At 41.0% G+C, this 25,128-nt stretch overlaps 1 protein-coding gene across 1 annotated transcript in view; it reads left to right on the forward strand.

Annotated features, from left to right (window-relative positions):
- Positions 1–24,507, forward strand: part of LOC142057790 (uncharacterized) — a 41,378-nt gene extending 16,871 nt beyond the window's left edge. The window contains exons 19-41 of the mRNA XM_075094514.1: positions 582–634; positions 1,019–1,119; positions 1,960–2,111; positions 2,525–2,663; positions 2,750–2,863; positions 3,396–3,575; positions 4,849–5,088; positions 5,726–5,882; positions 6,163–6,291; positions 6,671–6,797; positions 7,502–7,545; positions 7,631–7,828; positions 9,101–15,193; positions 15,652–15,816; positions 16,012–16,262; positions 16,643–16,817; positions 17,917–17,960; positions 18,970–19,092; positions 19,199–19,297; positions 19,692–19,814; positions 20,093–20,138; positions 20,533–20,644; positions 22,312–24,507. Of these exons, the coding sequence (XP_074950615.1) occupies positions 582–634; positions 1,019–1,119; positions 1,960–2,111; positions 2,525–2,663; positions 2,750–2,863; positions 3,396–3,575; positions 4,849–5,088; positions 5,726–5,882; positions 6,163–6,291; positions 6,671–6,797; positions 7,502–7,545; positions 7,631–7,828; positions 9,101–15,193; positions 15,652–15,816; positions 16,012–16,262; positions 16,643–16,817; positions 17,917–17,960; positions 18,970–19,092; positions 19,199–19,297; positions 19,692–19,814; positions 20,093–20,138; positions 20,533–20,644; positions 22,312–22,525 (9,079 nt within the window). The 3' untranslated portion in view covers positions 22,526–24,507. The remainder of the gene's footprint in view (positions 1–581; positions 635–1,018; positions 1,120–1,959; positions 2,112–2,524; positions 2,664–2,749; positions 2,864–3,395; positions 3,576–4,848; positions 5,089–5,725; positions 5,883–6,162; positions 6,292–6,670; positions 6,798–7,501; positions 7,546–7,630; positions 7,829–9,100; positions 15,194–15,651; positions 15,817–16,011; positions 16,263–16,642; positions 16,818–17,916; positions 17,961–18,969; positions 19,093–19,198; positions 19,298–19,691; positions 19,815–20,092; positions 20,139–20,532; positions 20,645–22,311) is intronic.
- Positions 24,508–25,128: the final 621 nt, after the last annotated feature.

Consider the following 25,128-nt stretch of genomic DNA (forward strand, 5'->3'; position numbering starts at 1 on the left):
AAGGAGAGGTTTAGATTGGATATTAGGCAAAATTTCTTCACTGAAAGGGCTTTCAGGGATTGGAACAGGCTTCCCAGGGAAGTGGTTGAGTCATCATCCCTGGAGATACTTAAAAGATTTGTAGATGTGGCACCCAGGGACACCATTTAGTGGTGGACTTGGCAGTGCTAGGTTAATGGTTGGACTCAATGATCTTAAGGGTCTTTTCTAATCTAGAAGATTCTATGATTCTATGATATTTCCAGATCAACAGAGCAATTGTATTGAGGTGCATTTTCTATTTAATTCCATGATTTTTCAAGCATAAAACTATGTCAACACTATCAAGAAGGGGTCTTATGAGAAAGTAAGTAGAGAGAAGAGACATAAACTCATTTCAATCTATGATTTTTCCTGTTAAGCAATAATGTGGAATATGGAAGCTGCACTGGTAGTGGTATTGATGGAAATTCTTTCCTGAGACTGCAAAACAGCATTCTGGAATACCTTTGGAAATTCTGAAACTTGGCAAGAGAGAGTAGCTCTCAGTCTCAATACATGGTTTGAGAAGGAAAAAAACAATATTTTTCCATCTCTTACAGCACTTGCATGCAGGGAAGACTGAATTGCATTGGAGCACCCAATCCAATTCCAGGTAGAAAAATAATCTTCCACTCATCATCTTCTCTGTGTCAGGTTTTGGACAGAAAAAATTGACAGACTTGATTTTTCTTAATTGATTTTTAAATAACAGAAGTATGTCTCATTTAGTTATAGTGCAACAGTTATCATAAGTCAGGCGTTAACCTAGAGTAACGATAAAACCTCTTTTTCATAAAGATTTTTTTCTTAAATAGTGTGAGAGTTTTTCTGGGAATTCAGTGCTATGCAGTGAATCTATTTAGCAGTTTAACATTTAACAATACCTATTAACTGAAATATGCAATTCCCAAAGAATTTCTAGATGGTTTTAATGGCTACAGCTGTGGGATAAACACTGTGCCATTTCTTACTGTTCTCACTTCTTTCCTTCCTCTAGTCTGTGAACCTCCCATGATCTACTTCGACTGTAGAAACATCACTGCAGGAAAATCTGGAGCAGAATGTCAAAAAAGTTGCCACACTCTGGATATGCAGTGTGTAAGTCAGTCAGGTCTGCATGAAATGGTGCTTCCAGGTTTTTCCTGTGCTCTTGGTGCCAAAGTAACTGATCTATCTGATCTGCTCCAAATTTACAACACAGATACTTTTTTCTTGTAGCAAAAGCCTAAAATCATGTTATGAAGCGTTAACAATGGGACCTTTAGACCAAAATATAATAATGTACCATCCAGTTTAATTCATGAGATTAATGTTCTACCTTTCTTCACTATTGCAGGTAACAGTAATTAGTAGTGAAAATATCTAGGGGTCTGCTAACTCATTTTACTTCTTTAGGAGAAAATTACTGCCCAGAAACTGGCTAAAAGAAATAATTCTTCCTCATACCATGACGCAATTATGAACTTCTTGCACATCTAATTCTATGCCTCCATCTAGCTGCATGGTAGCCACATGCCATTTTGGGAATAACTACCATATGAGGTACAATGTAACCCAACGAAACTGAAAAAAAAAAATAATTACTTGTTTTCTTTTTAAAGCTCCTTTCAATCACAATTCACGCAGTACAAAGAGCAAGGCTTCTTCAGCTAACACAGAGCAAGACTTAAGATTAATGTATTTCAAATTTCACAGACTCCAGCAGAGCAATCAGGACTGATGTACATAAAACATTTATCTTTAACAAATTTATATTCTATTAAATCAATGGCTAATAACTTCCTTTTTGTTCCATTGTCCTACAAATACTTCGTAGTCCTCTCTTATTTAAGTTGGGCAGCAATAACACCATATAAAGACATTTTATGAAAATTTAACTTACTTTTTCTATTGTGATTATTTCATTCTGAAATTATATCTTCCTCTTGACTTTTCCAGTATAACACACAATGTATATCTGGCTGCGTTTGCCCAGATGGGCTTGTGTTAGACGGGAATAGTGGTTGTATTCCTGAAGAGGAATGTTCATGTATTCACAATGAAGCCATGTATCAGCCTGGGGAAAAGATCAACGTTGACTGTAACACCTGGTAAATATTTCCTGAGAAGTAGCATTCCTGGTTCCATCATTTGCCTTTCCAAAGATCTTAAATAATACAACAGCGAGGAAATATTTGAAATGCACATTTCATCAATTGATGGATCTATTAGTTTTGGATTAAACAGTATGAGCAGGTTTCCTTCTGATGCACACAGAAGCACAGAATGAGAGGAGGCCTTTGCGACTACAGTATTAGCCTATTTTGTAGTTAAAGTATTCAGAGTAGCAGAACAGAACTTTACTTTAATTCTTTACATGAACAACGTAAAAGACTATTTTAACTCCATGATCAATGTAACATTTACCAGGGATATGTTGCCAAACAAATATAGAGTTGCTGGGATATGTCTATGCCAAACAGTGAGTTGTTTTATTATTAAAATACTTTATTCTCAATCCTAGTGTATGCAAGAATAGGAAGTGGGAATGCACCAAAGATCAATGCCTGGGCACTTGTGCTGTTTATGGAGATGGTCATTATAATACTTTTGATGACAAAAGGTTCAGCTTCAATGGAAACTGTGAATACACACTAGTGCAGGTACTGATAATTAGCAATAGTAAATGAGATGTAACCTTGATCATGTCTACAAAAAGAATATATTTTTAAATGCTATTCTCTCCCAGGACCACTGTGGGAAGAGTGGCACAGCCAATGGGACCTTCAGGGTTATCACTGAAAATATTCCCTGTGGCAACACTGGAACAACTTGCTCAAAATCTATCAAAGTTTTCTTAGAGGTGAGAAGGTTTTGCATATAGACCAGCTTTGTTCTGTACCTGTTTAGGGCTTAGTAGAAGCCTAGATATCCATTGCTACAAGAAAGTTTGAAAAATATTTTAAAAACCAAATCAACTTGTAAATTAAGCTTAAATCAGATTCAAGTTGAATATTTGGTAGAGCTTCCCAGCTTTCTATCTTTTCCATTTCCCACCCTATCTTACACCGCTCTTGGGAAAAATATAGATCTACAGGAAAATTGTCTTCAGCAGAAATTTAGCCTATCGTGTCAGAAGATTATTTTATTCTGTGCAACATAGTTCCCCCATGACTAACAAAACACCCTTTTTTGACCTATGCCATTCAAAATGCCTTTTTATCACAGTTCCAGGAACCTGAGATTTTAACTATATAGTTTTGATTTATCACATCTGGATTATTTGTTTTCATTATATAAACTATCTGTGGTACTCTTAAAAGTAGAAGCACATGTTTACAAGCACAGCTGCAGGTATTCAGTTCATTTCTAGTCACCTTTTCCTCCTGTTCCAGAGCTATGAACTGATACTTGGTGAGGAGCATGTCAGCGTCATAAAGAGAGGACAAAATGCTAAGGTGCCATACACAGTCCGTTATATGGGTATGTACTTTGTAATTGAGACAACAAGCGGACTGATCCTCATGTGGGACAAGAAAACCAGCATCTTCATCAAACTCAGCCCTGCTTTTAAGGTGCGGAACTAGCAGTTAAACAGCAATCTATGGTCCAGATTTGGACTGAGTGTGAATTTTATTGAGATGCTGCCAAGATCCCCAACAGGTGATGTCTCTAGCATTCCTGCAGGACATCCCAGTTTGGTTTTCATTCCTCTGGTGTCTCAGGAAGCCGTGTCATCATTCTGCTACTGTTCTGAGCTCTGAAGGCAGCTTTCAGTGCCTATTTGGGCTGACAGACCTTTAGTTGTCAAACTGTTTTTTTAGACTTGAATTTGTTAAAATTACCCAGTGAACCTTGGTAAAGGTTATAAGACCTTGTTAAAATTACATAACTACATGTGTAGAAATCAGTTGGGTAGTCTTGATCTTGAATGTAATCCATTGTTTCTGGTTCTTACTGACACATAAATCAAATTATACTTCAAGAACAAGGAAGTGAAATATTATGAATGAAAGCCTCTAGTAAAATGCTGCCATGTATTCTTTAAGCATATGTCTACACAGGTGATAAGGAAAATGTATTCCTATTGTCATACTCCTTCTCCTAGCTTATTATATATAAGTACTAAAAACTACAGTAAATGAGGAATTTAGTATCCTATTATATGCCACAGTGACATTTCTATTAGTTACAAAAATTAATTGTGATTTAGAACTAGATATACAAATTTATTTCAGTATCATAGGTTCTTTTGCTGCCTCACCCACTGGCACTTTATAAAAGTAGTAGTAATTTGGAAAATATGCACCTTAGATCCATAGAGAAAGCATAGCATCTATTGTAGCCTATCACAGTTTTACAGATCCATAAATTAAGAATAAGGGATATTTCTGGGTGTGCAAGGAAAATGTAATTTCTTTTTATACCCGTGAGCAGTGATAGCAGTAAAGACTCAATAAACAGACTATGTGGCTGGACTGGAAGTATTTATGACAACTTTGTAAGGCTGTTTTTAATATGTATTGTATAAAACAAGGCTTAAATGAAAAGCTTAGTTGGCTAGCTGTAAGTCCTTATTTCCTTGTTAAAGACATACCTCAGAGAGAGATGTTTATCGTGACAAAGATGGTTTTATTGTTAGATTTAAAAGAAGAAAAGTCAATAGCATTACCCTTCTAGCCTTAGTGGTCATATTCTGTTGCTGAGGAAACAAATGATGAAGATGTTCAGGAATCTTAGAATGGTATGGCACCATTCTAAGAGCTGAATTTCAAGTATTGTTTCAGTCTCAGATGTTGTCTCAAGTTTTCTCACATCCATTATTATTTTATTTACTTCCTTTTGCAGGGCCAGATCTGTGGCCTCTGTGGAAATTATGATGGCAACAGCATCAATGACTTTACTACAAGGAGTCAGTCTGTAGTAGAGAATGTCCTAGAGTTTGGAAACAGCTGGAAAGTATCCTCTACATGTCCTGATGCTTACAGCATAAAAGACCCATGTTCTACCAACCCCTACCGAAAGTCCTGGTCAGAGAAGCAGTGTAGCATCATCAACAGCAACATCTTTGCTGCCTGTCACTCTCAGGTATTACCAGGAGAGAAGCTTACTGTATGAAGACTGGGTCTGTGCATTATTGAATTCATTAGCATGTTTCACTTTGAATTGTGTCAGGAAAACTTCAATCTAAATCCTACTCAATGGGACAGCTCTATAGTCCCTACCTGTAAGAAACAAAAGTACATGTAGTTCGTAGGAAATATTGACCTATTATGAAAGAATAATTATTTCATAAGTACTATGTATTTTCTTGTAGTGTCACTTGAATAAAAATTCTCATATACCATGTATAGAATCAGCATAGCCTTTATCGGACACTGAGGGCATACCAAACAACGCAGGGTAACTGTGTTCTTCATATTACTTTACTTCTTTCTACTGGCAGAGTCCTTCATTTTCTATCAGTTGCCTAATGTTGCTTGGGAACATGAATCTAATTGTCCACTAGAACACAAGTCTGCGTGTCAAAAAATCTGTCAATATGTGATTTGGATGTACCATCTGGCATCACCTCTGGTGTTTGTGTATAGAAACAAAAGAAAAAGAAATTACTGATGTAAACCTTTCTTCCGAGATATAACAATTTGAAGAAAATTGCCCTAACAAAGCTAAGAAAGAATTTAGAAGGCAGGATGTATAGTATCACACTTCTTTTTAATAACAGGTTGAACCAGCAAAATATTACCAAGCATGTGTGACAGATGCTTGTGCCTGTGACACTGGAGGAGACTGTGATTGCTTTTGTACAGCAGTAGCTGCCTACGCTCAAGCATGTAGTGAAGTTGGTGTCTGCATAGCCTGGAGAACCCCATCAATCTGTCGTGAGTTTTATGTCATAAACATTTCTTCTGAGAGAGTAGTTCAATGTACAGTGTCCTGCTCATGTCCTTGAACATACACTCTGGGTGTCTTACATATGTGTATTATAATCTCACTGTGTAGACTTTTCACACTAAGCTGTTTTGATGGTTGCATGATTTCACCTATTCATTGACTGTTTTCAAGACTGTTCAAGCAGCATTGCAGGGATATGATGAAGAGACATGAGTCAAAAATAAAGCTTTTATTCCTCAACATGTCCAAATCTCTGTTTCTCCTTAGCACTGTTCTGTGATTACTACAATCAACAAGGGGAATGTGAATGGCACTACAAACCTTGTGGAGCCTCCTGTATGAAGACCTGTAGGAACCCAAGTGGAAAATGCCTCCATAACTTGCCAGGCTTAGAAGGTAAAAAGAGCTGCAAGTACCTCTAAGTGGGTACATTTTATTATATTTTTAATGGTCTTTAATGGAATGTATTTCCCCCATCAGCTGCATTTGCACCATTCAATTGTCTTCAACATCATTGCATCCATGTGAATGGAGACAGAGTATGGAAACTGGAGTTGAAAACAGCTCTAGGACTAAGTCCTTATGGGTGGGCTCTGCTGATGCTAGTACTCTGCATTACTTCCTAGACTTATTGGAAAAAATTAAGTAGTAAAAATTATGACTGTTAAAAGCAAGACCTGCAAACACATTCTGCACAAATAAAACATTTGCTGACCGTATCTCATCCTCACCTTTTCTATCTTCTATATGCCTTTCTACATTTTCCTTCCTCCAGGCTGCTACCCTAACTGCCCACCTGACAAGCCATATTTTCATGAGGATCAGATGAAGTGTGTCAGTCTCTGTGACTGTTATGATAATGAGGATGGAAAGATATATAGACGGGATGAATGTAATTTATGGTAAGATTTAACATACCAGCTTAATCATGTACAAGGAAAAATTATCAAAACAGCAGTGGGAAACAGCATGTTCCTGTTACATAACAGGACTAGTTTATGCTGCCTGTGTAAAAATAACATCTTACCATCTAATGCCATTTTTCTTACTACAATAGTAGTAAGAAGTTCTTATGTGATTTTATGTTCTGTTGAATTTGTTCCTGATTATGTTGTAAATCCTCAGCATAAAAATACAAGAACAGTAAGTCCTTTATGACCAAGTTTTCTCTATTTCCTGTTCCTATGGCAGGAAAAATATTGTTCCAGGAATATAGGTATGTAATAGGAGTCTACTTCCAAGGATTTTATTACATTCTTACACTGCTTGCAGTATTTAGACTCTTCCCCCTTTCAGCCTGCTTTTTAGTACAAAAACATTGCAAGTGCAAGGAAAGTGCTAAGGAGGAAAGAAGGAAAGTCTTCCTTAAGACTTCTACCTGTAGCTTTGTATAATACTTAGCTTCACTTCCATTTATAAATTTGGGTTTAATATAAAGAAACATTTTGGGAAACAATGACAAAAAAAGAAGCCAACATGAACTGGATACTCAAGGAATAAACACAAATAAAGTGTCCTGTCTTTTGATGCTAGAATTGGCATGAATATGACTAATAAAATTACTTCATAATCAAAAATATGTGGGTTTCTGTGTTTTTCATTTCAGTGAATGCACAGCAGAAGGTTTACAGTGCCAGTTTGATGACAAAGGTAAGACAACTAAGAAGAATTATTAAGAAAATTAAATATGGGATAGTATCTTTTCATAGATGCCTGACAAACTTCTGAATTACAGTATGCTACTGCATTTATGATGGAAACAGCTACAAATATGGTCAACTCATCTACAACACCGCAGATGGATTTGGATGGTGTTTCAGTGCAACATGTGATGTCAATGGAACAATAAACAGAAATATCTTTAAATGTGGCATCTCTACAACACCGACCTCTTCTATACTTTCTACAATTCAGCCCCAAACCACTGCTTCAGGTATGTATGAATGCTTTTTAAAATAACCGAAAAATCTCTGGAGGGGACTGAAAATTGCCTGAAAGGGAGGGCTTTTTCATCAGTTAATGGCATCTAATTTTACTTGAAACTGTTGATTTCTGCTGGAGCCATGAGTTCATCTGGCAGCTTCAGTTGCTAAGATAACCATAATCAAGGATATAGAAATGAGTACAGCATTTTTACAAACTCAGTCTCCACTGTTTCACCATGGCTTTTCCAGGGGAAAAAAAAAATAGAGCTTATTAATCATTGCACCCTTGAGAATCCCCTAATTTCCTTGCAAACAAAAACCAGCAGTTCTAGACCAAGTTCTGAAAACACAAAAGACAACTGATGCCATATTTTAAATCACTGACCACATTAGTGCAAACTGAAGATAAGAAATCTATTTTGAGGGAATCCTCAAATTATTAAAAACCATTCCTAATGGTATTTAATAACCAAATAAAGTTTCCTTCTACTCCTGCAGTACACCTCTACATTATTCCTGCAGTTAACTCTTTATAGCAACCATGTAATTCTGAGGAATTGTGAGGAATATTTCCACAGAATTGTACAATACTACAGCAAGAACTCAATAGTCAACTTCAAGCCTTCTATTAAGTAACATTCATATAAAGAAGGTGGCACACATTCCACATGCTTATCTTCATAATGCTAAGAATATGAAAAGAAACCTTATTAAAATAAGTAGAAAATACTTACTAGATTACATATTTCAATATACTGTTTGTGTATTCCATATTAGAATGTATTATATATACACAATAAATGTGTTAATATATATTTTATATTTTGTATTTATAAATATATTACATGTTATAATATTAAAATAAGTAGAAGGGTCATTAACTTGTAAAAGTATTTTAAAGCCTGTGTGGTTACGCAGTTAAGTGTAAATAAGTACAGAGATAATACCAAGGAGAAAAAATCTCCTCTTACTTATACCACAGCAATCATGAGATCACATTCTCCTATGTATTGACACTCCACACAAAGGATATCATATTAGCTATATTTAACTACAATTTTTAAATAAATGTCACAAAGTACCACCAGAAAAATGAGACATGAGTACAAAACCTACCTCAGAAAAGAAACGCAAGACTGTCAAAGTTCATTAAAATTAAAATATTACATTACATATATAATATTACATATAACATTAAAACATATAGAGGATGAATAATTTCTTCATGCTACTTTCTTTAATAAGATGACAAGACTTATATTTCCTCCTTTTAATTACAGACATGATGACCACAACACCAATGACAACTGTATGTGTGAAGAATGTATGTGTATGGTCAGAATGGTATGATTGCACACAGCCTGAAAAAAAGGATGAGAGCGGAGATTATGAAACATTTGAAAATCTCAGAGATAAAGGATACAGTGTGTGTACAAACCCAAACGGTGTTCAATGCCGAGCCAAAGAACACCCAGATACAGAAATAAACAATCTTAACCAAAAGGTAGAGTGTAGTCAAAGCAGAGGATTAATATGCAATAACAAAGAACAACCATCTAAACAATGCTATAATTATGAAATAAGAATATTATGCTGCAGCTACATACCATGTTCCGAAATACAAAAGACAACACAAAGAACTACAGAAGAATTCACAACTACTGCTGTGAAATCAACACCATTTACATTACACACGAGAACAAAAACAACATCACAAACACTAGAAAGCGCTGCGCAAAAAAGCCCACAACCTACAATGACAACACAAAAAGAGAGCATGACTCCTCTGACAGATACTTCAGTTACAGCAAAGACACGACAAGTCCCAACGCTAGGTTATGAGACCGCATCAACTTCAGTAGAAAACCCCACCATATTAACACAGCCTCCAACATCACCCACTACTGCCTCCACCCTCACCCAGACACCAAAAACAACCACCGCCGCCACCACGCTTGTCCACAGTTCCACTGCACCACCAGCACAAAGAACAACCATCATCACCACAACCAGCGGCTCCAGCACCACCAAGACCTCTACACCTCTGACAGAAAGAACAACCACCATCACACCAACGCCAACACGGCTCACTCCAGCCACTAGCACTGTCAGCACCTCCAGGACTACAATGGCAAGCACCACAACATCCAAAACCACGTCTGCTCCAGAAGAAACCTCCACCATCGCAACACAGCCTCCAACATCACCCACTACTGCCTCCACCCTCACCCAGACACCAAAAACTACCACCGCTGTCACCACGCATGTCCACAGTTCCACTGCACCACCAGCACAAAGAACAACCATCACCACACCCATTAACGTGGCCAGCACCACCAAGATCTCTCCATCTCCGACAGGAGGCACAACCACCATCACACCTACACCAACACTGCCCACCTCAGCACCCACTACTGCCACCACTGTCGTCACCTCCATGACCACAATGAGCTGCCAGCAGCACTGTACCTGGACGCAGTGGTTTGATGTGCACTCCCCTAGCCCTGGTAGCCAAAATGGAGACATGGAAACGTTTGCAAAAATCCGAGCTGCTGGGCATGCACTGTGTGACAAGCCAGAGGACATCAAATGCCGGGCTAAAGATTACCCTGAAAGGAGTCTGGACCAGCTGGGACAGATAATTGAGTGCAGCCTTGACATTGGGCTTGTGTGCAGAAATAAGGACCAGATCAAAAAGTACCCCATGTGCTTCAACTATGAGGTCCAGGTGAAGTGCTGTGACAATTACCACTGCCCGCTATCATCAGAAACCACACTCAGCACTGAAGGCTCATCCAGCACAGCCTCTCCTGCAGAAACCTCCACCATTGCAAAACAGCCTCCAACATCACCCACTACTGCCTCCACCCTCACCCAGACACCAAAAACAACCACCGCCGCCACCACGCTTGTCCACAGTTCCACTGCACCACCAGCACAAAGAACAACCATCATCACCACAACCAGCAGCTCCAGCACCACCAAGACCTCTACACCTCTGACAGAAAGAACAATCACCATCACACCAACGCCAGCAGGGCGCACCCCAACCACTAGCACTGTCAGCACCTCCAGGACTACTATGTCAAGCACCACAACATCCAAAGCCACGTCTGCTCCAGAAGAAACCTCCACCACCACAACACAGCCTCCAACATCACCCACTACTGCCTCCACCCTCACCCAGACACCAAAAACAACCACCGCCGCCACCACGCTTGTCCACAGTTCCACTGCACCACCAGCACAAAGAACAACCATCATCACCACAACCAGCAGCTCCAGCACCACCAAGACCTCTACACCTCTGACAGAAAGAACAACCACCATCACACCAACGCCAACACGGCTCACTCCAGCCAGTAGCACTGTCAGCACCTCCAGGACTACTACGGCAAGCACCACAACATCCAAAGCCACGTCTGCTCCAGAAGAAACCTCCACCACCGCAACACAGCCTCCAACATCACCCACTACTGCCTCCACCCTCACCCAGACACCAAAAACAACCACCGCCGCCACCACGCTTGTCCACAGTTCCACTGCACCACCAGCACAAAGAACAACCATCATCACCACAACCAGCGGCTCCAGCACCACCAAGACCTCTACACCTCTGACAGAAAGAACAACCACCATCACACCAACGCCAGCAGGGCGCACCCCAACCACTAGCACTGTCAGCACCTCCAGGACTACTATGGCAAGCACCACAACATCCAAAGCCACGTCTGCTCCAGAAGAAACCTCCACCATCGCAACAGAGCCTCCAACATCACCCACTACTGCCTCCACTCTCACCCAGACACCAAAAACAACCACCGCCGCCACCACGCTTGTCCACAGTTCCACTGCACCACCAGCACAAAGAACAACCATCATCACCACAACCAGCAGCTCCAGCACCACCAAGACCTCTACACCTCTGACAGAAAGAACAACCACCATCACACCAACGCCAACACGGCTCACTCCAGCCAGTAGCACTGTCAGCACCTCCAGGACTACAATGGCAAGCACCACAACATCCAAAGCCACGTCTGCTCCAGAAGAAACCTCCACCACCGCAACACAGCCTCCAACATCACCCACTACTGCCTCCACCCTCACCCAGACACCAAAAACAACCACCGCCGCCACCACGCTTGTCCACAGTTCCACTGCACCACCAGCACAAAGAACAACCATCATCACCACAACCAGCGGCTCCAGCACCACCAAGACCTCTACACCTCTGACAGAAAGAACCACCACCATCATACCAACGCCAACACGGCTCACTCCAGCCACTAGCACTGTCAGCACCTCCAGGACTACTATGGCAAGCACCACAACATCCAAAACCACGTCTGCTCCAGAAGAAACCTCCACCATCGCAACACAGCCTCCAACATCACCCACTACTGCCTCCACCCTCACCCAGACACCAAAAACTACCACCGCTGTCACCACGCTTGTCCACAGTTCCACTGCACCACCAGCACAAAGAACAACCATCACCACACCCATTAACGTGGCCAGCACCACCAAGATCTCTCCATCTCCGACAGGAGGCACAACCACCATCACACCTACACCAACACTGCCCACCTCAGCACCCACTACTGCCACCACTGTCGTCACCTCCATGACCACAATGAGCTGCCAGCAGCACTGTACCTGGACGCAGTGGTTTGATGTGCATTCCCCTAGCCCTGGTAGCCAAAATGGAGACATGGAAACATTTGCAAAAATCCGAGCTGCTGGGCATGCACTGTGTGACAAGCCAGAGGACATCAAATGCCGGGCTAAAGATTACCCTGAAAGGAGTCTGGACCAGCTGGGACAGATAATTGAGTGCAGCCTTGACATTGGGCTTGTGTGCAGAAATAAGGACCAGATCAAAAAGTACCCCATGTGCTTCAACTATGAGGTCCAGGTGAAGTGCTGTGACAATTACCACTGCCTGCTATCATCAGAAACCACACTCAGCACTGAAGGCTCATCCAGCACAGCCTCTCCTGCAGAAACCTCCACCATTGCAAAACAGCCTCCAACATCACCCACTACTGCCTCCACCCTCACCCAGACACCAAAAACAACCACCGCCGCCACCACGCTTGTCCACAGTTCCACTGCACCACCAGCACAAAGAACAACCATCATCACCACAACCAGCGGCTCCAGCACCACCAAGACCTCTACACCTCTGACAGAAAGAACAACCACCATCACACCAACGCCAGCAGGGCGCACCCCAACCACTAGCACTGTCAGCACCTCCAGGACTACTATGGCAAGCACCACAACATCCAAAGCCACGTCTGCTCCAGAAGAAACCTCCACCATCGCAACAGAGCCTCCAACATCACCCACTACTGCCTCCACTCTCACCCAGACACCAAAAACAACCACCGCCGCCACCACGCTTGTCCACAGTTCCACTGCACCACCAGCACAAAGAACAACCATCATCACCACAACCAGCAGCTCCAGCACCACCAAGACCTCTACACCTCTGACAGAAAGAACAACCACCATCACACCAACGCCAACACGGCTCACTCCAGCCAGTAGCACTGTCAGCACCTCCAGGACTACAATGGCAAGCACCACAACATCCAAAGCCACGTCTGCTCCAGAAGAAACCTCCACCACCGCAACACAGCCTCCAACATCACCCACTACTGCCTCCACCCTCACCCAGACACCAAAAACAACCACCGCCGCCACCACGCTTGTCCACAGTTCCACTGCACCACCAGCACAAAGAACAACCATCATCACCACAACCAGCGGCTCCAGCACCACCAAGACCTCTACACCTCTGACAGAAAGAACCACCACCATCATACCAACGCCAACACGGCTCACTCCAGCCACTAGCACTGTCAGCACCTCCAGGACTACTATGGCAAGCACCACAACATCCAAAACCACGTCTGCTCCAGAAGAAACCTCCACCATCGCAACACAGCCTCCAACATCACCCACTACTGCCTCCACCCTCACCCAGACACCAAAAACTACCACCGCTGTCACCACGCTTGTCCACAGTTCCACTGCACCACCAGCACAAAGAACAACCATCACCACACCCATTAACGTGGCCAGCACCACCAAGATCTCTCCATCTCCGACAGGAGGCACAACCACCATCACACCTACACCAACACTGCCCACCTCAGCACCCACTACTGCCACCACTGTCGTCACCTCCATGACCACAATGAGCTGCCAGCAGCACTGTACCTGGACGCAGTGGTTTGATGTGCATTCCCCTAGCCCTGGTAGCCAAAATGGAGACATGGAAACATTTGCAAAAATCCGAGCTGCTGGGCATGCACTGTGTGACAAGCCAGAGGACATCAAATGCCGGGCTAAAGATTACCCTGAAAGGAGTCTGGACCAGCTGGGACAGATAATTGAGTGCAGCCTTGACATTGGGCTTGTGTGCAGAAATAAGGACCAGATCAAAAAGTACCCCATGTGCTTCAACTATGAGGTCCAGGTGAAGTGCTGTGACAATTACCACTGCCTGCTATCATCAGAAACCACACTCAGCACTGAAGGCTCATCCAGCACAGCCTCTCCTGCAGAAACCTCCACCATTGCAAAACAGCCTCCAACATCACCCACTACTGCCTCCACCCTCACCCAGACACCAAAAACAACCACCGCCGCCACCACGCTTGTCCACAGTTCCACTGCACCACCAGCACAAAGAACAACCATCATCACCACAACCAGCGGCTCCAGCACCACCAAGACCTCTACACCTCTGACAGAAAGAACAACCACCATCACACCAACGCCAGCAGGGCGCACCCCAACCACTAGCACTGTCAGCACCTCCAGGACTACTATGGCAAGCACCACAACATCCAAAGCCACGTCTGCTCCAGAAGAAACCTCCACCACCACAACAGAGCCTCCAACATCACCCACTACTGCCTCCACCCTCACCCAGACACCAAAAACAACCACCGCCGCCACCACGCTTGTCCACAGTTCCACTGCACCACCAGCACAAAGAACAACCATCATCACCACAACCAGCGGCTCCAGCACCACCAAGACCTCTACACCTCTGACAGAAAGAACAACCACCATCACACCAACGCCAACACGGCTCACTCCAGCCACTAGCACTGTCAGCACCTCCAGGACTACTATGGCAAGCACCACAACATCCAAAACCACGTCTGCTCCAGAAGAAACCTCCACCATCGCAACACAGCCTCCAACATCACCCACTACTGCCTCCACCCTCACCCATTCAGGCATTCCAACCAAGATAGGTGGTTCTATTCTCCCAACATCTGTTTCTTCTACTGGACGAAGTACTGCCACCACTGTGTTTCTCACAAATTTCACAACCACAAGCAGCCCAGGTGTGTCATTGTCTATCTCTGGAAATGTTTCAAACAGCTATTTCTGTAGAACACAGTTGGGCTCATTGTGTTCTATCACTTCTTCCTCTATACCTATTTCTTCCAACATAAACCACTTTTTCATCTATCTGTCCCTCTGCTACTAGTATCTGTGTTGGACAAGTATCTGATTGGACTCCATGTCTTGATATTACTTTTCATGAGATCAAGGGAGACAGTGGTGACTTTAAAACTTTTGAAAACCTTACAGCTACATGTCACAAGATTCGCCAAACCCCAGATGATATTCAGCGTAGAGCTAATAGTTTTACACAATATCTATTTAGCAGTAGGTGAAATAGTACAATGTAACAAACATGTTGGCTGTTTTGCCAGAATATTGAACAGTCCTCTCCAATATGATAGTTATGAGATCAAAAGCTTGTTTTGCAAACTAAAGTATGTCTTGTGCTTAACAGTAGCTACAACTGGTACATCACAATCAAGTCATGTTACAACAAGCACGTCTGCAATCTTCAGTTCTTTCCCCAGCACACCTGTCACAACAGAAGCAAGTACATATTTCACATCAAGTGGAACAACTCCATGTTTTTGTCATGTGTCTACTAATTTTTTTTCTCCTGGTAGGTGTCTTATTTTATGGTTATAAAATTTTCATAAGCAATATAAACCCTTAATACTCTATTCAATTAAAGATAACCCCTTAAAATCATCCAAACATAGACCTTTTTATATGTGAATACACTTTATATTTTCTTGGGTTTTTTTTTCTTAAGTATTTTCATTGGTCTTTTAATTTCTCCAATTTTTCTCCACAGGGGAAGTGGTATACAAGAGAACAGATAAGGCTGGCTGTATTTTTTATGCACTTTGCAGCAAGGAATGTGAAATTGACCCATTTCAGGGGCCATGTCCTTCAACAACTCCTTTCACTTCAGTCACCTCAGAAACCACAACACAAGCTGCCTCATCCACAGAACGTGTATTGTCTTCTGTCTCACCAACCACAGCAACATCCCTCACAACTTCAGTAGAAATAAACTGTACTGATGTCAGTCCTCCACGAAAGGTAGTTCCCCTCATTATTTTCTAATATATCATCATTGCAAAACCAGCCCAATTTCTGTCCTTTAACAATCAATTCAAATCAACTTGTACATATTTCAATAAAAAAGTTGGTCACATTACAAATTACATTCTATCACATTCTATGACATTTAAATGTCATAGAAATAAGTAGACCAGCTATGAAAGTGTTAAAATCTCATTCCTTCTACACAGAGAAATTTCTGTGATTGTTCTCAGCTTCCCTGCTCTTAAGGCCTGAAATAATTTGCTAAGAAAACGTTAATCTGAACCCCCTACCAATTTTGAGGGTCTATCTCAAGGTGACCCAGGACAACAAGGGTGAGAGAACGCTTAAAAATCAATCATTTACGTGTTTTTCAGGCTGGAGAGAACTGGACAAGTAATTGCCAGCAGTGCATCTGTGACCCCTTCACTACTACTGTAAAATGCGAGCAGCTCCCATGCCAAACAGTTCAGACGCTATTTTGTGACCTAGGATTTGTTGCCATGCCTGTACAACCACAAAAAATACCATGTTGTCCTGAACTTGAATGCCGTAAGTATTAAAAATACATATATACACACTCTGGTAAATTATATTTGCATCTGTTAATATCTAAGCAAGTTCTTCATGTATCACAAAAACAGTAGTAGCTTCCTTAAATTGTTCTGTCTCAGCAAACACGCATCAATTTTTGACTAAATATGCATCAGAATTTTATTTAAAAACAAAGCGTTGTTTTCAATGAAGTTTGCTGAGAGAATTGGAATGGGTGGGAGAGCAGGATAGTACTTTGAACCTTCAAGTGGTCTATGTAGCTCAACTACCTCTGTATCTGTACTCATAAAGGTTATTAATGCATTTTATTTAATATTTTTATTTAACTGTAGCTAAACTAGGATGCATAAACATAAAAATAAACCAGCAGAAATCTTAACTGCAAAAGCAAGTAACACAAAGCAATACAAAGTAACTGAATTGTCAGTGCATGAAAATTAATATAGTTACACTGTTGTTGAATGCTCATGAAAATTTAAAAATCCAAGTTACATATGCTTATTTGTATACATACATTTTTATATACATATATTTTTATACACATATACTTATATGTGTATTTAAAAAGGTAGCTATAAATTAAGCCCAAAATGGGAAGATCAAAACAAAGGAACAGCCAAGTTTGAAGTAGTTCTGTGAAAGACATGAATAGGCTCTATTGTATTATAAAATTATTTATACGACCACAATAAGAATACCTTTTTCCCACTCCGAGTCAATCTTCCATTCAAGCCATGTTCTGAGAAGTCACAAAGAAACAATTAGAAAGGCATCTTTGAAGGTTACTGGACTTCTAGGGTTCAAAGAGGAAATAACTAATTTAATTTGAAGTGAACCTGACTTCGAAAGGGCAAAAAGGGATTCTTCATGTATAGCTCGAGCCTGAAGCCATTCCTTCTCAACTCTTCTAGCTAATTACAAAGATGAAACTTTACTTAAACATCCAGCTATACTAAATATGAGGTCTAAGCACGTACTGGGGATTCAAGTTTTCCATATCTCTGTGTTACTAAAACAAACCTTGATAACATCTGGACTTCTCAGGAAGTCTCACATCTGAGTTTACACTGAAATTATTTTTTTCTTTGTTTTTCAGGTCGAATACCTGGAACCTGTAATATTAATGGTACAATATACATGGTGAGAATGTTATAGTGGTATATTGCTGAAAGTGAAATCTACACCTTTCCTAAAATCAGCCTTTGAGAAAGTTCTTTTCCCAGTATATGCTGTTCTTATCTCTAGCCCTTAACTGGAACTTATTTTTTTCCTAATGTCAAAAAAAAAAAAAAATTGTCACCAAAGAGTTCCTCAACATGTAGTGTAAAACAAGAGTATACCATTTTTAGTGACATACTTAGTTTTTAAGCTCTCTCCCACTTCTGGAATTAATGAATTTTCCAAACAAGCTGATGAATAGCCCAAACTCAATAATTCTTTGAAATAAGCCCAGAGAACCTTCAAACATAAAGCTAGGATTTTTGCTTAAATCTTCTGCTAAAATTGGTACTTAGGTCATTTAGCCAAAATGTAAACATTAGCTCTGGAGCCTTTTGGGTTCAGTTTTCTCAAAAACTGAGTTTTCACTTGTTGAAATTAATGTTTTGAATTGATGAACATATCATCATGTGTGTGTTTTTCACATGATGAAACATATCATGTGGTTGACATGATCATGTCACATGACATCACAATGTCATGAAATGAACATTTGAATTTTGAAAAAAACAGAAATTCCAGAACGACTAAAATCCCTTTGTTAATTTGTATCTCTGCTCATGTATCTGCATAGGTATCCAATTGATTTAATCACCATTTGTTAATTATAATTTTTATAACTACTGAACATGACTTACAGGGAAAAAAAATCTTAAATGGAGCATTGAAAAGCTGGTAAAATAATGAGGCAGTACAAACCAGTCTTACCTGCATTTTATTAATTTACTTTTCTTTTTTATAGTGCTTCATTAGTTTCATCCCGATGTATGTTTTCTTGCAAGACATAAAGCCAAACAACTTTATCTTGTTCAAAGATAGTTGAACAACTCAGTCACACGTGCATTTCAACAACCTTAATGGTTCTCACCAAGGCTTTCAACTCTGCCTATACATTATATAGAAATGAGTATCTTTTCTTTCTGTCTTCCAGGTTGGAATGTCAACAGTAATCAAACCATGTAAGAATTGTACCTGCACTTCTGAGGAAGATAAAGCAGCTGGGGGGAATATTGTGCATTGTGAACCAATTAATTGTAGCACATCTTGCCCACCGGTGAGTTCAGATTCTCTAGGCTGCAGAGTCACCCCTCAATTACAAGACGACTAGAATTCTCCATCACCAACTCAACAAAATTTCTCTTTCATCTCCTTGTGGGTAGGGTTATCAATATGTGACTGAGGATGGAGAGTGCTGTGGGAAGTGTATTCAGATAGCTTGCCAAGTCAAACTCAGTAACAACACTATTCATGTGCTCCAGGTAAGTATTCCTGTCATTTTCAGATCTCCGTATTAGGCAGTACAGGTTAGAACAGCTAGGAGTCAACTCATGACCCCTACTAGTAAAAATCTAATTAACACTGAAAACAAGACACCAGTTTTCCAAATTCAACATTTACTTGGAATAACAAATTATTGATACATGTGGTTAACTGGGCAATGGTTTCTCATTTGTGGTCTGACTGTTCAGGTACAGGACTTAAACTTTTAAGCTAGCCACAGTTTGCAAAATTTTGCTTTTGTCACTTGAAAGATGTTCAGAAGCATGTGAGAATCTTTCACATGTGAGAACTTATTTAGCTCAGATGTTTTTGAACTAATCACACTATACCTGATCACAAAAAAAATATTTTCTTTTCTTACAAAAATCTTAGGTTAATGAGACCATGTCACTCGATCATTGCAGCCATTACAAATGTGAAAAAATTGAAGATCAGTTTGTTGCAGTCCAAACTAAAAGAATATGCCCCGAGTACAACCCAGGAGAGTGCGATCCTGTAAGTTTTAATCAATTATTCATCGATTGAATGCAGTTTATAAGAAAAAGGGGAGGGTGGACAAGGAATAATAAAACAAATCGCTTTCACTGAAGGTATAGGAATGCCTTAAGAATGAAATCAACCTTGCTGTAACAAGGTAAGTAAGTAATCCAAAGCTTCATTTAGTGTATATCACAGAGGAGCCTTCTGCCCAGTATCAGTAATGCCAACTCATATTCTTACTCATGATTGACATCTGTGCATTAATACATTCTTGCCTCTTTACTTCTACAAAGGAGGAAGCAGACACTACTCCTGACGGCTGCTGCAAAATATGTAAACGTAAGTAATGCTGTGTTCTGCTTGGAGTGCTATATTCAATTTCTGTCTCTGAGTAGATGGAAGGATTCTTCACTCCTCCAGTTTTCACTTATTCTATTTATCAAGACCCCACGTTTCACTGATTATTGAAGAGCAAAAAGCAAATTTGTTTTCTTGATACTGAATACCACAGCTCAAACCACAAATGCTTAAGCCTCTGCATTATCTTCCAAAGACACTGTAAAGCAGAATAACCTGAAAACTCCAGATACATTACACAGTATCCTCTTGCCAATGTCACATACCTCAGTGTCTCAATAATCAGACATTATGCACTTGGAAATTGTTTTAGCATTCTTTTAGTTCTGAACTAGAGATTTGAAGCATATATTTTTCCCCCCCTCTTCTTATGAAGCTGCCACCTGTAAACCTTACAGCAAAAAATCTGTGATCCACCACGGTGACTGTGAATCTTCTGAACCTGTTGAGCTCGCGTATTGTGAAGGAAGTTGTCCTGGCTCATCAGTGTAAGTTCCAAAAACTTAACTTAGCATCTCTATGGCTTCATTTATACTAACAGTCTCTCAAGTTAATCAATACACAAGGGGGTTTCCATCAGCTCCCTCAGTACCTTTCCATCATTTGTCAGCAGTCCTGGCTAACCAGGGAGGTCCCAGTTAAATGGAGGGTAGCAAATGTGACACCCATCTAACAAGAAGGGCTGGAAGGAGAATCCAGGGAACTACAGGCCTGTCAGCCTGACCTCGGTCCTGGGAAGGTTATGGAGCAGATCATCATGAGTGCCATCACACAGCACATACTGAACAACCAGGTGATCAGGCCCAGTCACCAGGGGTTTAGAAAAGGCAGGTCCTGATGGACTAACCTGATCTCCTTCTATGACAAGGGGACCCACTTAGCAGACGAGGAAAAGGCTGTGGATGTTGTTTACCTGAACTTTAGTAAAGCCTTTGACTCTGTTCCCACAACATTCTCCTTGAGAAACTGGCTGCTCATGGCTTGGAGGGGCATACTCTTCACTGGGTTAAAAAACTGGCTGGATGGCCAGGCCCAGAGTTGTGGTGAATGGAGTTAACTCCTGTTGGTGGCCGGTCACAAGTGGTGTTCCCCAGGGCTCAGTACTGGAGCCAGTTCTGTTTAATATCTTTATCAATGATCTGGATGAGGGGATCAAGTGCACCCTCAGTAAATTTGCAGACAACACAAAGTTGGGCGGGAGTGTTGATCTGCTGGAGGGTAGGAAGGCTGTACAGAGGAATCTGGACAGGTTGAATCAATGGCCTGAGGTCAATTGTATGAGGTTCAACAAGGCCAAGGGCCAGCAGGAGTAGGGAAGTGATTGTCCCCCTGTACTCGGCACTGGAGAGGCCACACCTCAAATACTGTGTTCCGTTTTGGGCCCCTCACTACAAGAAAGACATTGAGCTACTGGAGCATGTCCAGAGACGGGCAATGAAGCTGGTGAAGGTTCTGGAGAACAAGGCTTATGAGGAGCAGCTGAGGGAGGTGGGATTTTTTAGCCTGGAGAAAAGGAGGCTGAGGGGAGACTTTATCACTCCCTACAGCTACCTGAAAGGAGGTTGTAGTGAGGTGGGTGTTGGTCTCTTCTCCCAAGTAACAAGTGATATGATGAGAAGAAACAGCCTCAAGTTGTACAAGGAGAGGTTTAGATTGGATATTAGGAAAAATTTCTTCACTGAAGGGGTTGTCAGGAATTGGATCAGGCTTCCCAGGGAAGTGGTTGAGTCACCATCCCTGATGGTGTATTTAAAAGATATTTAAAAGATGTGTAAATGTGGCACTTAGGTACATGGTTTAGTGGTGGACTTGGTGGTTCAAGATTTACAGTTGGACTTGATCTTAAGGGTCTTTTCCAATCAAAATGATTCTATGATTACAGAATGGCAACAAAATTAATGTGTTCATATGGTTTCACTGAGTGGCCTGAGACTCAATGGAAACAGGAACAGTTTCACTATTGAAGAGACACGTAATTAAAATCACATTTGTAAGTGTGTGTGGGAGGGACGAAGAGAGGATGGAAAAAACACACCACACTCCCAAAGCCCCCAACAAAGCCCAAAACAAAAGTCATGGAGGGTGGTGTGTGGGGTGGGGGTTCTGTGTCGGTTTTTAATGAGAAGATGTATTTTCTTTTCCTGGCGGAACACAGGTATTCTCTTGAAACAAACCTGATGCAACGTGAGTGTAGTTGCTGCCAGGAGTTCAGCAGCCATACAAGAGATGTGACCCTGACCTGCCAAAATGGGACAAGCATAAATTATAAGTATATCTATGTGGAACAATGCCAGTGTATGAATGCATGCACTTCAGAATCCTCTGCAGCACATGGCTTCCAATGGAAAAATCAGCAAATCAGAAGATAGATATGATCATTCCAAAAAGAAAGAGATCCTAGGGAAGCTGGAATCATATTTCCCCCAAATAACTTGTGCTCTGCCTTTAACAGAACTTACTTCAGTTTCTGTTATCACATTTTCTCTTTTCTTACTTGTAAAAAAAGTCAAATAATTCAATTGTTTGGGGTTTTTTTTTTTTTAAGTGATACAATATTGAAGGGTAAAAATAGATGACTGTGTAAAATACCTTTGTGTAAATTATGGAAGTAGGCAAATATATTTCCATTCAATCACAAAATGGAAGTTTTGCCAAGTAGTTTTAAGGAGTCTCCAAAAAAACAAAAACCAGAAAACATTGTAGCTACATTGAACTTAACTCTTGTGCCTAGAGAAAGCTTTACTGCAGATCATTTTTATGGATGTAATGGTCCTAACAGACATTACAGCAACATGAAGACCATTTTCCTGTTCATTTTGTCTCTTATTTCATCAATAAAACTTCCAGCATTTTTTCATTTTGGTGACTGTTTGATACTCAGCTGCATTATCTAGATGACAGAGAGCCCAATGGCATCAGGGAGTTTTCTCACTCAGCTGTGTATGTTCTCTAGCAGCTTTTAGGAATGAAAACACTATCAAAACCCTTTTCCTGGGTGAGGTTAAATTCCCTCAGCCAGGTTTAAGTACCTCTGCTCACTGGCATAAAAGGTACAGAGATTAAAAAAAAACTCTCATTTGCTTACTGTATTGTAGTTGCCAGGGTGGTGGGATAACAGGCAGGCTGTAGCTTGTTTTCCCTGTCATTAGTGGAAAGGTCCAGAAGTAAAAAAAAAGGGAAAACTTCATGAATCACTACCATTTCATGTTCTAGACAAAAAGAAATCAGACCACTTAGAAATAAGCACTTGCTTCTTCAGTTAAAAAAACAAATTATATTAAAAAAGCTCTAGTTAGTTGAAGATTGTTTAAGGTGAAGTCAATGAACTTAGTAAAATCCGAAAACTCTCCTGCCTGTAACTGTCACAATATTCACAAATAAGTTCAGGATATGTTTTTAAACTGTGCATTTCTTTCCTGTGCCATCTAAAAGATTTTGATTTACACTAGTGAGAAAATTGGGTGCCTTTTCACACAGTAGCTCATCATGTTTACCTGATCCATTTGGAGCATTTACCTTATAGGTAGCTGTTATAACACAAAGCCTGAAATCTGCACTGAAGCCTTAGCTGAAAAATAGAGGAACTGTTTGATCAAATAATTGCACCTTTTATACATGCTTATTTAGAAGTGAAATTCAACCCCTGAATGAAAATATTGGCCTTCACAGGCACAACCTGATATCATGTTAGGAATAACCAGGGGGGAGAAGTAGGCAGGTTTGTCAGCTTCACATTTTACCGCTGAACTCCATCTGCCTCTCGGCTCCCCATGGTTTGCCTGTCCCACAGCAGGTACACAGGCTCCAGGCAAGGCTCCTAGCTGTGACAGCAGAGCAGGCAGCTGTGCCACTCCCCGCACCTTCTCCAACCTAGTAATAAGCCACTTTTCATAGGTAACCTGGGCTGAAGCCAGACCAGCCAAGTGCCACCTGTTCCACAATTTCACCACTGCATCCTCAGGCCCTGAACACCAGGTATGAGGAGACATCCAAACAGTCCTGAACAGAGTGACCAGTGGGTCAAGCAGTTCGACAGCTTCAGTATGGCTTTCAGAGGGGTTAGCACTTTGGACATAGCACCAGAACAGAGAGAGCCTGATGGGATCTGGAACTGTACTGCAGTGAGTGAAAAACCAGCACTGCTGGCTGCAGGAGGTCTTATGTGAAAGGCATTCATGTGTGCCAGCCAGCTTAGGCCTAGTGTTATAATGCAGAACAGGCAGTGTTAATCCAGGCAAGACAAAATGATGCCTGCAGAGCTGATAGGTCAGGATGCAGAGTGAAAAAACCCAGCAACACTTATGTAACCTAAAACAAACATCCATCTGTAAACACTTCTAATGTTGGTTTTGAGTTCAGACTGAGGCCAATGAAATTTGCATGCTTTTCGCCCTAACTCCCTAGCCCCTATATTCCAAGTATTTAGTACCACGTTCACCAGTTACAAAGCTTCCCTAACATTTTCTGGCCTGCAGGTTTCCTAAACTATTTTAAGCACTGTATTAACAGCAGTACATTTCAGTTCAATTCTTAAGCTGCCCTCTAGTGGTCATTATTTGCTTCTCTACAGGAAACTAAACCAGGAGCTGTTCCATTAATTCTAACAGAAACACTAAGCCTTGCAGAGCATGTGCATCCATCAGATCAATTATATTAGCATGTAAAGTTATTTTTTTATTTTAAATTCCCAAAATATGGAACATGTAGACGGTATTTCTCCAAGCTGAACACTACATTTCCAGGTAGCTGATCGATAACCCATGAGTTTAATTTGAAGATGCCATTGCAATCCTCAGTGTTCATGTACTGCGTTCATGAAAAAATAATCACCATAATTCACCGCTTAGAAGAGATAACCTTGATTAGTGGGGTTTTTGTGGTTATACCAGATCATTCTTATGGATACCTTTACTCTTCTATCTCCTGTTGTCACACTTCCATTTCCTGAGCCTCAAGATTATGTTGCCAACAG

The sequence above is a fragment of the Phalacrocorax aristotelis genome, chromosome 5 (assembly GCF_949628215.1).
Source record: "Phalacrocorax aristotelis chromosome 5, bGulAri2.1, whole genome shotgun sequence".
Lineage (NCBI taxonomy): Eukaryota > Metazoa > Chordata > Aves > Suliformes > Phalacrocoracidae > Phalacrocorax > Phalacrocorax aristotelis.